Below are 14,187 nucleotides of genomic sequence, written 5' to 3'. Positions count from 1 at the left end.
TTTTACATTGCAATTCTCAACCACAAGCAAGTTCTAAGCCTAGCGAAAAAGAATGATTCACTTATGATACTACAGTATTCTTACATCTTCATAATTGCAATAATAATAATAATAATTAATATTTCTATCAAAGAAAAAGCAACAAACAGGGCTGAAATTGATTGACATTTACACTGTGTGACAGGAATTCATCATTCAGCATCTTGTTCTTCTTTCTTGCACTTTTTTATTTCCATTTTATTTTCCTTCTCCCTCCACAAAACATGTTGATTTGTCTTCTTACTACAAAGGAATGTTTTCTTCCTCGTTTATACACGCCTATGTTTCCATTCACTGTTTGTTTTATCACCCCCGTTTAATTACTGTAGCCAGACGTAGCCAGACAGGTGTGTCAGTGTCGCCATAGATACGATAAAGGAGGACATTAAAGTGTACTCAACCCCACAGCGGACCCACCTCAGATACCGGGGTCAGCTTGGGTAGTGCGCGTACAAAGCTAACCTAGAGTGTGCTCATTGGAAATACCTCTGCCAGAGCTGGCAGGGCCGCCCGGTCGGCCAGTTGCTCGGTCACCCAGCCACAGTCTAGGGCACAGGGCAGTTATCATCACACTATATACGCCACAAAGTGGCTGCCACACCTTCAGCTAAATGGGGGCATCAAGCACACAGATCTCGCTTCCCCACCACTGGCCTCACACAGACGACCTAAATGGCTGATGGGAAAACACAAAAAAAAGGAAAAGACAGAAACGGAAAGAGTGTCATGAGCGGCCGCTTGGCTTTATGGGTTAGTGTTTACGACCTTCTAGGCACCGGCTGTGGCTCTGAGGGCCCAAGGGTGACCTCCAACCAGAGGCCACAGCAGAGGTTGCCGCGGCGACGTGGTTACTGATTGACCGCGTGGTCTTCCGCCTGGCAGCCCGGCGTCACGCCGTGTTTCCACCGCGGGGACACGGCCTCCGGGGCTCTGACCGTCACGGAGCCGGAAAAGAACGCGAGCAGGCATACAAACAGCCGCCAAAAAAAGCCAACCCCGCCGTTTGGGTCGGTCGGTCGGTCAGGCCACTTCTGAGGAGCCGCCAACCTCTGAACTCGGCCACCGCTGTCCGAGGCGCCTGGAGAAGCAGACGGGCTCAAGAGGCTCTCTCTTCGCTTTCCTCAGTCTATTTTCGCCTCCCTTCCTCGCTGGGATTCCAGGAACCGCCATCACCAAAGCCGCCAGCGGATGCCCGTAACGGACCGCCGGCTCTGCCGTGGTCAGCAGCCCACAGGCGAACTCCTGTCACTGCTCTGGCTGCAGTCCCCGCTTCGTTTTCCTCTCTCTCTCTCCCTCTCTCTCCCTCTCATGTTTGTGTGCTTCTGTTCTCAGCTCGCTGTGTTTTATGACCTCTGGCAAAGCATTCATTCTGGGAACGGCAGGGAGGACTTCTCATTCCCACAAGCCCCTATGCCTAAAGGATACGGTCCCCACTGGACAGAGTGGGAGGATGTGGAGAGAGAAACACACACACACACACACACACACACACACACACACACACACACACACACACACACACACACACACACACACACACACACCCACACCCTTCTTGGCACTGTTTACCTCATTAGCCAATGCCACTTCCTTGTAACTAACTGTTTCCTGGTCTGTTCAAGCATCTCAACTCAAATCTGCACGAATCAAGCAGTAGTGATTTCAGTTGACGCGTTCGGTTCAAGAAGAAATGCCACAAACTCCACACTGGAGGATTGCACCAAACGGACTAATAGATAAAAGACCCTGTAAGCAGATTTGTGAACCCCCCAACCACCCCGTACAAAATAAATGATTTAGCATTTAGCACCCCCACACACCTTCTGGTCTCCCTCAGTAGATATCTGGCGTTTCAGTAAGGAGCGCGCCAAGAAGCCAACGCTATAGCTGCGCGGCGCGACTCGGTTCGGTTAGATCCGACTGCGTCCAGCAGAACTGACCGCCAGGCCGAGATGAGAGGAGAGGAGATGGAGTGATTTCCAGCCCCCTTGGACCCCTGGAAGTGGACTCGTCACTTGTCACCAACACGAGTGCCCCCCACTGTGAAGGGAGTGGAGGAGGTGGTGAAATGATAACAGGTTACTGGCAGTCCCTCCAATAGGCTTTACAAGCAATGACAAGAGAAAGAGAAATAAACACCCTAAAGCACATCACTTTAGCTTTAGCTCTCTCGCTCTCTTTCTCTCTCTCTCTCTCTCTCTCTCTCGCTCTCTTTCTCTCTCTCTCGTTGGTGAGTGACTCCCCCTGCGGGATGGACGAGCTTGGGGAGAGAGATTATATAAACCACACACACACACACACACACACACACACGCACGCACTGGATCACACCCGCACTGGATCCCTGACTCAGAGGAGTCCTATAGCACCACAAGTTAAAGAGAGCAGGCATGCGTGCATGCGGGGTGTGTGTGTGTGTGTGTGAGACTGTGTGTGTGCATTAGTGTTGCATGATGCACTGATAAGAGAAATGTATCGTGATACCTTTAAAAATTCAAAATGCTGTGATACTTTATATATTATCAGTGATTTTTTATCAGTGCTGATACTTTAAGCATGGTGCATGGATCAGGTTTTAACAAAAAGCAATGTTTGATATCAGTTTGAAAAAGAATGTCAAGTTCCATGTTCTGCTGTATAGGCCTATTTTATCACTTCTGTTAATGTGTGTAAGGATTTTGTAATGGTTTTGTTTCAACATGGGTATCCAGATACCTTGGAACTGTTCATATCGTCACAATTTTGGTCATCATGTTGTCTATATTGATGCGTTTGGTGTGCATTTAGTGTGTGTGTGTGTGTGTGTGTGTGTTATTGGTGGAATGATGGGGACCGGGTAACACCGCCCTCTCCCTTCTCACAGCGTATGGTTACACACCTCTGATGTTGAGACAGAGGCTTATAGACCGGTGTGTGTGTGTGTGTGAGTGAGTGTGTGTATGTCTACAGAGGCCATTGATCATGGCTTTTAATGATGAGGCTGAAATGGACTTTAGTCATAACCGTTATTTGAGAGATTGTTTTGCTTTGCAAAGGTTAAAAATACACTGACACTCTTGTGCAGTTGTAAATGTTAGTACTTATATACATACAGAGACGTAGAAAATGGGGCTATATGCATAGACCTAACACACACATCAGATGTTGAAAACATCAGCACCAGCAATGCAATACTGAGTGAGTGAGAGGATGAGTAACATAGACTCACATACAGACATTTCTTTACAAACACACACACACACACACACACACACACACACACACACACACTAAGGCTAGGTGTAGGGATGTGAGGCTGAAATTAAAGCTCAATTGTGTGCAGCAGAGTCTATGAAGGAGCAGCTGACAAGAGTCTTCCCCTTGTGATGTCTTTGGAATGGGCATGCATTGACCACACACACACACACGCGCACGCACGCACGCACGCACGCACACACACACGCCAACTGACAAGGTCAGAGAAAACCAAAGCAGTGAGGATGCGTCCACAGCATGCTGCTGTAAAACTGGACTGTATAATGTTCCTTATGAAAAGAGAGGAACTAGAAAAAGAGAAAATAGAAAAAGAAAGAGTATTTGCAAAGGCCCAAGCCAACAGCCTGAGCCTTGAATGTGTGTGTTTGTGCGTGTGTGTTTGCGCAAGGTGAACAGCAACCAGATATGAAGTAAGCATATAAAAAAACGTCAGGTAGTGTGTGGTTCAAAAGCATCTAAAACATTGAGAAGTAGCTAGAGTTGTTAGTTTGAGAACCAATGACAAGCAATATTGTATGTCACAACCACAGTGCACTGCATTGTGGGAAAACAAAACAAAACAAAAGGATCATGGGAAACTTAGGCCTGCAAAAATAACGTATTCACTGGGAAGTAGGATATGATGTCCTCTCCTACATCCACCCAAACCACTCTGTGTGTGTGTGTGTGTGTGTGTGTGTGTGTGATGTGTGTATGTTCTATGTTTGACTGCTTCAGCCTTGTGGTCCACTCATCTGGTCCATTGGTAAGGATGCCTCCCCTAAAAAGAAAATAAACACAAATAAATATCAGATACTATCTTTCAAACAAACCCAATACACACACACACACACACACACACGCTCTTTTCCTGCGTCCCACACACACACTTGTGTACCTGTAATGGTAGCCAGCTGGTACGACAGCTGTGCAGTGTGTATGTTAAGTAAACGTACCTCCCGAGACCTTAAAAGGCATGCTAATAAGAGGCGCTCGCGGCTAGCACCCACGCATTTTAGCTCCCTTGATTGCATGCTTGCCTTCCAAGCCAAAGTGCCCGCAAGTTGCAAGTTCAATCCCAGGCAGATGTAGTTACACATTGTTGAGCACAAGAATGTGTGTGTGTATACTTAAATATGTTAATTAATCAGCAGTGTTTCCCACAGAATTAAATTCCATTTGTGGTGGTTGGTTCGCAGAATTAACTTGAATACAGTTTTTAACAAATTAGCACAGTGTGGTTATGATGCTAACCAGATTTAAGCACAATTTGGTACAACCTGGAAAATCATTGTGTGGTGGTCAGTGTTGATATTGTGGTGGGCTGCCACAAATAAATCAATGTATGGGAAACACTGGTCAGGCACTTGATGGTTAAGTGTGTGTGTGTGAGTATGTGTGCGTATGTGTGTGTGCATGCACGTCCTTTCACCTGTGTGTCCGACGCTGCGTGGCACGCATGCGTGTGTGTGTGTTCAGATAAAGATCTTGGCGAGGGCGTCGGCGCCGGCGCTGGCGATGAGTGGCTGCGAGGGGTGGAAGGCCACGTCGTGGATGGCCTCGTCGTGCTTCTTACGGTGAGCCGTGATCTCCTGCACGCACGTGCGGCTCTCCAGCATCCACAGGCGCACCGAGCAGTCATGGCCTGCAGGGGGAGACACAAACACACACCGGACACGGTATTTTAACCATTTATTTATATCCACATGGAGAAAAGTGGTTCAGGGACACAAATATTAAAAGATGCAATATAACACACACACACAAACTTATGGACCAATGTATCACTCAATAAACATACTACTCAATTCTTATGGGTATAAATAACAACATCTCTGTCATATGTGGTGGCTGCCGATAATAGCAAAGATGGCACAGTACTTCGCAAGCCTCAGGAAGAGGATTAATTCTAAAGGCCTAAAGGAGAATACTTCTGCACATAAGGCTTTGTGAAATATGAACACAGGTTAGCACATCTCATAAGGAGAAAATGTATGCAGATAGGGCTCTGTGCAATATGAACATAGATTAGCACATCTCATAAGGAGAAAAGGTCTGCAGATAGGGCTCTGTGCAATATGAACACAGGTTAGCACATCTCATAAGGAGAAAAGGTCTGCAATATGTAGCAATCTGTGCAATATGAACATGGACAAATTTTGACAGTTTCTGCAGTATACAGTATCCGTAGTACACTATGTACACTCAAGTCTAAATCACATGTGCAGAGGAGGGAGGGAGAGGAGAGGAGAGGAGAGCAGGAGAGGAAAGGATAGGAAAGAAGAGGAGAGGCTACTCACTTCCGGAGACCAGATAAGTGCCTTTGGGGTCAGTGGTCAGGCAGGTCACAGCGTCCAGATGGGCGACCATTGAGTGGACCACTTTACCTGAGATGACCAGAGAGGACAGAGTTAACACAAACAAGCACACACACACACAGGCAGGCACACACACAATATTAAGTATGGAATGCCTTAAACTTACATGAAGCTGATACAAATCTTAACCTCATGTTAATTTTAAACATGACTTATGTTTAAAATGAGTAATGCAGTCTGTTAACATTTAAATTTAAGATCATTCAGAAAGTAATATTTTGTGGCACATCTGCATGTATAACATCGGCATTATAGGCAAACCTTATTCAAAAGTTTAATACAATAAGTGCCATAAGTCCAAGTGCATATATTTTTTTCAGATTTTCCAAGGAACAGGTAATGTACTGACACTAATGAGAAGCTGCGGGCCGTATGAAATTGGAACGCGGGCCGTGATTGGTCCCTGGGCCGGACTTTGGACATGACTGACCTACACAAACACAAACTTTCTCTTCACACAGATACACACACACACACACAGATACACGCACACTCACACAGATACAGATACACACACACGTACCGGTGTTGTTGTCCAGGAAGCGGATGGTGCGATTCTCGTGTGCCGTGATGGAAATGGGCTGAGAAGGGTGGCTGACCACACGGTTGATCAGCTCGCTGCCTACAGGGGGCAACACACACACACACACACACACACACACACACACACACACACACACACACACACACACACCATGTAAGACAAATCCTCATCTGCCATGTATTGTAAGTGTCTTTGGTTAAAACAGGGTTCTTGCAGGTTTCAGTAAGTCAAATTTAAGACCTTTTTAAGACATTTTAAGACCATAAAGATTGAAATTTAAGACCTACACAACGCAAAAAAATATTCAAATCAAAGAAATTCTGAAAAAATCATTGAAAAGTCGTTGAAAAAGCATTAATTTAAATTTACAGATAAAGCAATCACAGTAGTAACCTTCCACACCCAACATCTACAACCCAATTGCTTTTGACATTGCTCACTTCTAGTATACTCAAGGAATATCCGCGTCACGTGCCAAATGCCCTAAACCTTAAGCCCAAAATGAAAATAATCTAAAACAAACTTGCCCTCAAATAGAATAGATTTCATCAAGGAAGTAAAAAATTAGACTGGAGTTGAAACTGGGTGTGAAAGTGTGTTTTGGGTGGACACTCAAAAAAATGTGTGTGTGTGTTTGCATGAGAATGTGCGTGGGTGGGGTATGTGTATGAGCCTTGTTAAGGACGTCGTTAGGCTTACAGTATTTTGGGGGAGCTGAAACCACCTAAAGATGATCAAAAGCCCTCCTAAAAATATATAGTATTAATATGCGTCCAAATTCACTTCCATTATTCTCTGTTGAATTGCTCACGGAGTACTTATTTCGCACAAGTCGCACAGACGTCACTTTAAAGAGCGAAACCGGAGTTTTCGAATTATGTTATTGCGGCTAGTGCTGATAAACAGTTTGCATTTTGCGGCTAGTTTATGTCTGCATGCTCTGGCTTGTGACTCCAGTGCCTTCACACCCAGAGTCCCTAATTGAATAGTTTTTTTGCAAAGTTTGCAGCGAGCCTCGTACCTGGAGCTGGGTAGGCTACCACTGGGTAACCAACAGCAGACATCGCTGTGATCCAGCCAGTGTTGCCACAGTTACATTGAAAAAAGTAATCTGTTAGTTACTTTTAAAATCAAGTAATCAGTAAAGTAACTAAGTTAGATTACAAGTTACTTTATTAGTTACTTTCAGCAGCTGCCGACCACACCCCCGCTGCCTAAATATAAAAATGACAACCGGTTTTGCCAATATTCACTTTATTGGAAATGCATTTTAACAGTTATGTCAACAATGTATAGCAGACATCCCAACCTGAAAATACAAGGGTAGCCATTTAGCCTACTTAGATACTGAAATTCATATGTTTGTTCAATAAGGAAGGCCTATATATATAGAAATTGTGATGATAAAATATGCAGATTTTGGTAGTTTGGGCTTTTCATTTTCAACAAGAGAACAAACGGGAGAGCGCGGTGTTTGCAAAGAAAAGGCTTTTCATGTAGCCTTGGCAACTAGCCATCTAGTATAGGCCTGAATAATAGCAAATTAAATGACACTTGTTAAACTCACCTCAACAAGTCTTTTGCAGCCATGGGCAATGTTACAAACAGTGCAGTGTGCAAAAATATCATTATGTTTTACTCTTACTGTATGAGACAAGGGTACACTTTTGTGTAGTCTGATGTGAAATGGGTCAATGTTCCTTTTTGGGGGCCACTGACTCTGCCATGACGCTCCTGTTCCTAGATACACTGAACTGATTAATTTAGTTCGGGAGAAAAAAGATAAAAGCCTACCTATACTGAAAATTGATTGGTTGATTTAGCAAAACAGGCCAGGATGCTCTCTGTCTTGGATGCGTTATAGGCACACACGCACCACCCCTCTCTCTCTCCCTCTCCGTCGTGTGCGCGCTAAACTCAAATGCACACGCGATTTGAATTCCCGGTCTGGCTTGCGCGCTCTTGTTCGTTCTACATTCCGGGAGATTTTATCTGATTTGCGGGCGTCAGGAAGCCACTATCGGGAGACTCCCAGAACTTCGGGACACTTGGGATGTCTAGCTAGACAGCACTTTGTCACCAGCACAGAGTGTGCAACGTACCTTAATGTTATCATGTTTGGACACAAACTCAAAATAATGACTGTATAGCTAAAATGCGCATCCTCCCTCTATTGTTGTTTATGTTTGTGTTGCTGCGTGGTATTACACGTGAGTCATCATGCTGAAAACGTGAGCGTTAATCCCCGAGACAAGAAAAAAGCAAAGAATATATTTTTTACTAAGGTAAATGACAAAAATAGTAGGCCTAACGCACAGTGACTTGGATAAGTAACTTTAATCTGATTGCTAGAAATAGTAGTGTGTTAGACTCGTTACCGAAAAAAGTGGTCAAAATAGAGTAACGCGTTACTGGCATCACTGGATCTAGCCATGTCTCGTTGGAAGTAGGCCTACTTTCCCATTTTCCATTCGTAGCCGAACTTTTAACAAATTCTGAGGAGACGCAGAATTTTGAGGGCAGGTATTTCATTTATCACGGGATTTGTAGATTTATCACTGCGTAGGCTACGTACCAACACCAATATCCCCCAGAAAGAACTACAACACACTGAACCAATGTTTTGAGGGCAGCATTCTGCTAGTTTTGTTACAATTGTAACAAAGACGCTAGCGCTCTGCTTTGCAAGCTACGACTCAATACTTTTTTGCTACTTTGTAATAACTTTCTGCGGCCAGCGTGTTTTGGAAATGAACGATGGTAAAATATTTTTTAGACCTGGCTAAATTAATTTTAAGACCTCGGAATGTAAATCTGGCCGTGTTTAAGACGTTTTAAGGCCTTAAATTTAAAGTTCTGAATTTTAGGCTTTTTAAGACTTTTTAAGACCCCGCGGGAACCCTGTTAAAATCAAGTACAAAACAAGTAATGCACACTCCAAAAGACCAAACAAAATCAAACTCTCACACACAAACACACACACACACACACACACACACACACACACACACACACACATACAGATTTGGCCATGTGCTTACCGTCCTTGGTCTGCGTCTCCAGGGACATGATGCTCTGCTCCGTGTTGAGGTCGTACAGCAGAGTGTTCCCGCCGCCAAACGACACGACCACTTGAGAGGGGTCAGAGTTCACGAAGGCCACCGATGTGGGGGTGCCGTGCTCTGGTGGAACAAACACATTTACATTTTACACACAAACTTACACACATGCAATTCCATCAACCCTTCCAAAACACACACAGAAGTGCGCACACACACACACACAAACACACACCTTTCTCCTTGTTGAAAACACACACACACCTTTCTCCTTGTTGAAAACACACATACACACACACACACACACCTTTCTCCTTGTTGAAAACACACACACACACACCTTTCTCCTTGTTGAAGACGGACAGGCAGGGGCTGGAGTTGTGTGGGTCCCAGATCCGCACGGTGCCGTCGGCTGAGCAGGACGCCAGGCGCTTCAGGGAGGAGGAGTAGGCCAGACCCCACACCGAGTCCTCATGGCCCGCCAACACACTGCTCTCCACACCAGGGTCTGGGGGTGGCAACACACACACAGAAACCACACACGCACGCACGCACGCACGCACGCACGCACGCACGCACGCACGCAGGCACACACACACACACACACACACACACACACACAGAAACCACAGACACACAGAAACCACACACCCGCGCGCACACGCACACACGCACACACGCACACACACAGAAACCACACACACACACACACACACACACACACACACACACACACACAAAAACCACACACAGACACACACACACACACACACATTAGCACGTCACAGACATTCATTTTCAATACACAGAGAGTATGCTTGCGCACATGCTATTGTGTTTGAACAAACTGACTGTGTCAGACCCTATTGTTTTGATGTTTGTGCTCGACACTAACCAGCAGCAGAGCGGTGTCGCCCTCTACGGGTTGCTCTACAGTACTACACCCTCACCTTACAGTGTGTAGGGAGGCAGCCTGACACATTTACATACATTCATAAAGTTAATCTCTATATCTCTCACACTCACACACACACACACACACACAGTCATATAGACTGGCTGTCTGGCAGATGGTGGTGGTCTGTGTTGCAGCACGTGTAATCTTCTCAGGCTTAGCTTGGGGTCAGCCAGCTGTGACTGCACACACACACACACACACACACACACACACACGGCTACATGTAAGGTACACACATATGGAAGGTTTAGGGGTGACTGGGGCCTGGGGGGTGGGGTGGTAAACTTGGTCTGAATGCCCATCTCTGACACACACACACATCCGAATGTTATGGTGCTCATTTATAATTCAATACAATGGCCTCCTCGCCTCCCTTGTTTTGCCTTGCTTGTGTTGAGGATACGTGTGTGTGTGTGTGTGTGTGTGTGTGTGTGTGTTCAACCTTCTTGGAGTGCATGGCTTTGTTGAGGTTCAAGAGCCTAAGATTGTTTGTGTGTGTGGGTGTGTGGTGTGTGTGTGTGTGTACTGAACTGCTTGTCATTACGTTGGCCAGATTTACCATGCTTGTCTGGGTGTGGGATTTGCATGGCATTGCCCAGGTTTTAGTATGAGGTTGTGGCTGCGCTTAAGACGTGGGATTTGCATGCCGAGTGAGCATCTCTGTGAGTGTGTGTGTGTATTTGTGTGTGTGTGTGTTAACAATATTTGTTTGCTACCAACATACTGGTTGGGCCTGTGGATTTGTCTGTGTATGTACATGCATACATACCTGTGTGTGTGTGTGTGTGTGTGTGTGTGTGTGTGTCTAGGCAACAGAGATGGAGCGAGAAAGAAAGAGTAAAGGGAAGGACTGGTGCAAAAACAAACAGAACAGAATAAAGGGAAAGAGAGGTAGAGAAAAGCAGGATGAGAAGAGGCAGGGATGAGGTTGCTATGGAGACTTGCCGTAGTTGTCGTAGGGGTCCACGTTGAGGTCTGGAATCTTCCAGCAGCGAACGGATCCGTCAAGACCTCCACTGTAGCACGACTCGCCCTCATCCCCCATAGCCAAGGAGAGCACTGCTCCACTGCACACACACACACACACACACATATATGGTGATAGTGGGTGTGCACGTGTGTGTGTGTGTGTTTTTGTGTGTGTGTGTGTGTGTGTGTGTGTGTGTGTGTGTGCTCTTACCTGTGAGCTCTGAAGGTATAGATGGGCTCCACGTCCAGGGCAGCGTTTCTAATGTAAACACAGTAGAAAAGGTGTGACTGAGTCATCAAAACATCTGCCACACATAGGATCACCTCACTATCACACACAGAGCCTGAGAGTGTGATATGCACAGGTTAAAGGTATACTATGAAGGTTTAGGTATTTTTGGCGAGTGTAGAGCTCCCTCTGGTCGGGATGTATTTATATATATATATATATATATATATATATATATATATATATATATATATATATATATATATATATATATATATATATTACCTTTGCCATTGTAAATAGCAACCCCACTTATCCCCCTGTACACAATGCAAATGCTTTTGTTGTGGAGGTGAAGGATTAACAACAGACAAAAACCATCTTCTAAGAGCTATAGCTACTGACAAGGTAATGTTTCACGATTCCCGCAAGGTTTGGCGGGGCGTCGCTCTTGGAAGTCGCATGGCTGGTTTTCTCGGTAGGGACTCGCTACGGCTATGCTGTATAGCTATGCTAGGTGAACTATTCGCCTATTACAAGTTTGTTTACCATTCAAATTGGCTTCATAAACGTGAAAATCTTGCATAGTGTGCCTTCACTTAATCTGTGTGTGTGTGTGTGTGTATGTATCTGTGTGTGTGTGTGTGTGTGAATATAGTTGAAGTGTATGCTGAAAGAGCTTGAAGGTGTGTATACAGTATGTGTTTTTTGTTTTTGGGGTGTGTGTGTGTGTGTGTGTGTGTGTGTGTGTGTGTGTGTGTGTGTGTGTGTGCATGTGTTCGTACTTCTTGGAGTGCATGGCCTTGTTGAGATTCCAGAGCTTGAGGGTTCCGTCTTCTGAGGCGGTGAGCATGACGGCCTCGCTCGGGTGGAAGTCGAGCGCGCGGATGGCGTCAAAGTGGCTCCGCAGCGTGAAGCGAGGGTTCCACGTCTTCTTAAACTCCTCACGGCTGTCCTGCAGCTGCTCCCACACACACACACGCACACACACACACACACACACACACACACACACACACACACACAAAGGTCAAAGTGTTATCTGGATATAATACTGCATCACTTCACCAGAGAAAGCCATTGGGTGCTTGTGATAAATGGAGCACAGCACATTTTGGGTCAAAGAGTGTTTGTGCATGGGTGTGTGCGTGGCTAAGTGTGCATGTAGTTAGTTGTGACAGTGTTGCTCTGTTCTACACCCCTTCGAATGTAAACACACACACACAGAGTTGTGTGAGTGCCCCTGTCCAGGAGAAGCAGGAAAAACACAAGGGGCAAGAAGAGGTCACACAAACACACACAGAGATCAAAACAAGGTCTCTCAGCCTTCTGGGACCAATAGAGATTCTCACACTCACACACACACACACACACACACACACACAACACACAATGGCCATGAGCACAAACACAGCTGGGTATTTCACGCAGGAGTTCTCCACTAGTAGTGTATGTCTGTGTGTGTCTATGTCTATGTCTATGTCTGTGTGTGTGTGTGTGTGTGTGTGTGTGTGTGTGTAAACTTTGTTGGCATGAGTGTGTGTGTGCTAGTTTGCCTGTGTCAATGTGTTTCTGTGAGTCACTACGCTTCTGTGCATCTGTGTGTGCATGCACAAGTGTGTGTGTGTTCCTGTGTGCGAGTGCGTGAACTGAGTGTGTTTACTTAAAACTGCCAACTCAAGCTTCACACAAACACACACGAAAGAGAGCATCACGATGAGATGGAAAAAAGAGAAATAGATCAGTGAAAAAAGCAGAAAAAAAACAAAAAAAACAGGTCAGCTCCTATTCGGGAAGGCTTTTGGGTTGGCATGGTGAGAGGAGAGGAGCGAGAGGGGTTACGCAATCAGCCGCTTGGTGCTTGGCGCGCTCTGAATCCATCCTTGTTCCCCTGCCTGCCTGCCAGGCACTATGAGTGCCATGGCACTGAAGCCACTGATGGCACCGAAGGCTCGGGGGTAACGCGAATCAGTGTTGCGTTTATTGGGGCCATAAAAAACACATCTGTGAGCCTCTGGGTACAAGCACAGTGGAACTGTGGACGTTAGGAATGGGTTGTAGACAGAAAATCCTATGACTCGGCCAGATTTGTTTATGATTTGATTTTATGATGTCATTTTTGAAAGTCAAGCTTTAGTTCAATATTCCAAATTTTGCTTTAAGTTGGACCACTTCTTGTTAGGTGAGCTTCACTGTCTGTCACAAGGAGGATGACGTAAATATAAACATCATAGAGGTGACCAGCCTTATGGGCAGAGTTGCAAGCTGCAGCCTTTGCCATTAGCTAACCGCATCAGTGCAAATTACAATCTTCCTTCATACCGGTGTTGTTTCATTTTAGGCCACAATTACAAAGAATCTCCAATCTGAGTACTGTTATAACATGACCAACGGTGTTTTCACCAGATGCTGCAGAGAGCTGTGGGGGTGGGGGGGGGGGGGCAACCTACGTCGATGGTGAGGTCATTGTCGTTGGCAACGGTGAGGTCAGCCAGCTCGCCCAGGTTCATGTCTCCCCCGCCAACAGCATCCAAGATGAAGACGTCAGACGAAAAGCCCAGAGCACCCCCTGCAGCGTCGGAGGAAGAACTCAGCATTAACACCAGCACCAGCGTAGATGCTCACACTCTTATGTCTGCTGTAGGACACCTTCTGATTACTATAAATGACATAGAGAGTAAATAAGGGGAATAACTCAAACCACTGAAAGCCAAATGCATGGCCATTATGAAGTAATTTGGGTCTAGGTGTGGCCATGCAACACAGTCTTACAGCAA

General features: G+C 45.6%; 1 protein-coding gene across 1 annotated transcript in view; it reads right to left on the bottom strand.

The window, feature by feature from the left end:
* Positions 1-2,850: 2,850 nt before the first annotated feature.
* strn4 (striatin, calmodulin binding protein 4) overlaps positions 2,851-14,187 on the bottom strand; it is a 24,525-nt gene continuing 13,188 nt past the window's right edge. The window contains exons 9-18 of the mRNA XM_048264365.1: positions 13,861-13,979; positions 12,196-12,371; positions 11,393-11,440; positions 11,158-11,279; positions 9,595-9,762; positions 9,237-9,377; positions 6,175-6,273; positions 5,574-5,660; positions 4,706-4,918; positions 2,851-4,054 (exon numbers count right to left, since the gene is read on the bottom strand). Coding sequence (XP_048120322.1) covers positions 4,749-4,918; positions 5,574-5,660; positions 6,175-6,273; positions 9,237-9,377; positions 9,595-9,762; positions 11,158-11,279; positions 11,393-11,440; positions 12,196-12,371; positions 13,861-13,979 — 1,130 coding nt within the window. The 3' untranslated portion in view covers positions 2,851-4,054; positions 4,706-4,748. The remainder of the gene's footprint in view (positions 4,055-4,705; positions 4,919-5,573; positions 5,661-6,174; positions 6,274-9,236; positions 9,378-9,594; positions 9,763-11,157; positions 11,280-11,392; positions 11,441-12,195; positions 12,372-13,860; positions 13,980-14,187) is intronic.

This window comes from Alosa alosa, chromosome 15, assembly GCF_017589495.1.
Source record: "Alosa alosa isolate M-15738 ecotype Scorff River chromosome 15, AALO_Geno_1.1, whole genome shotgun sequence".
Lineage (NCBI taxonomy): Eukaryota > Metazoa > Chordata > Actinopteri > Clupeiformes > Clupeidae > Alosa > Alosa alosa.
The sequence above is the reverse complement of the archived record's forward strand: the minus strand, read 5'-3'. Positions and strand labels throughout refer to the sequence as shown.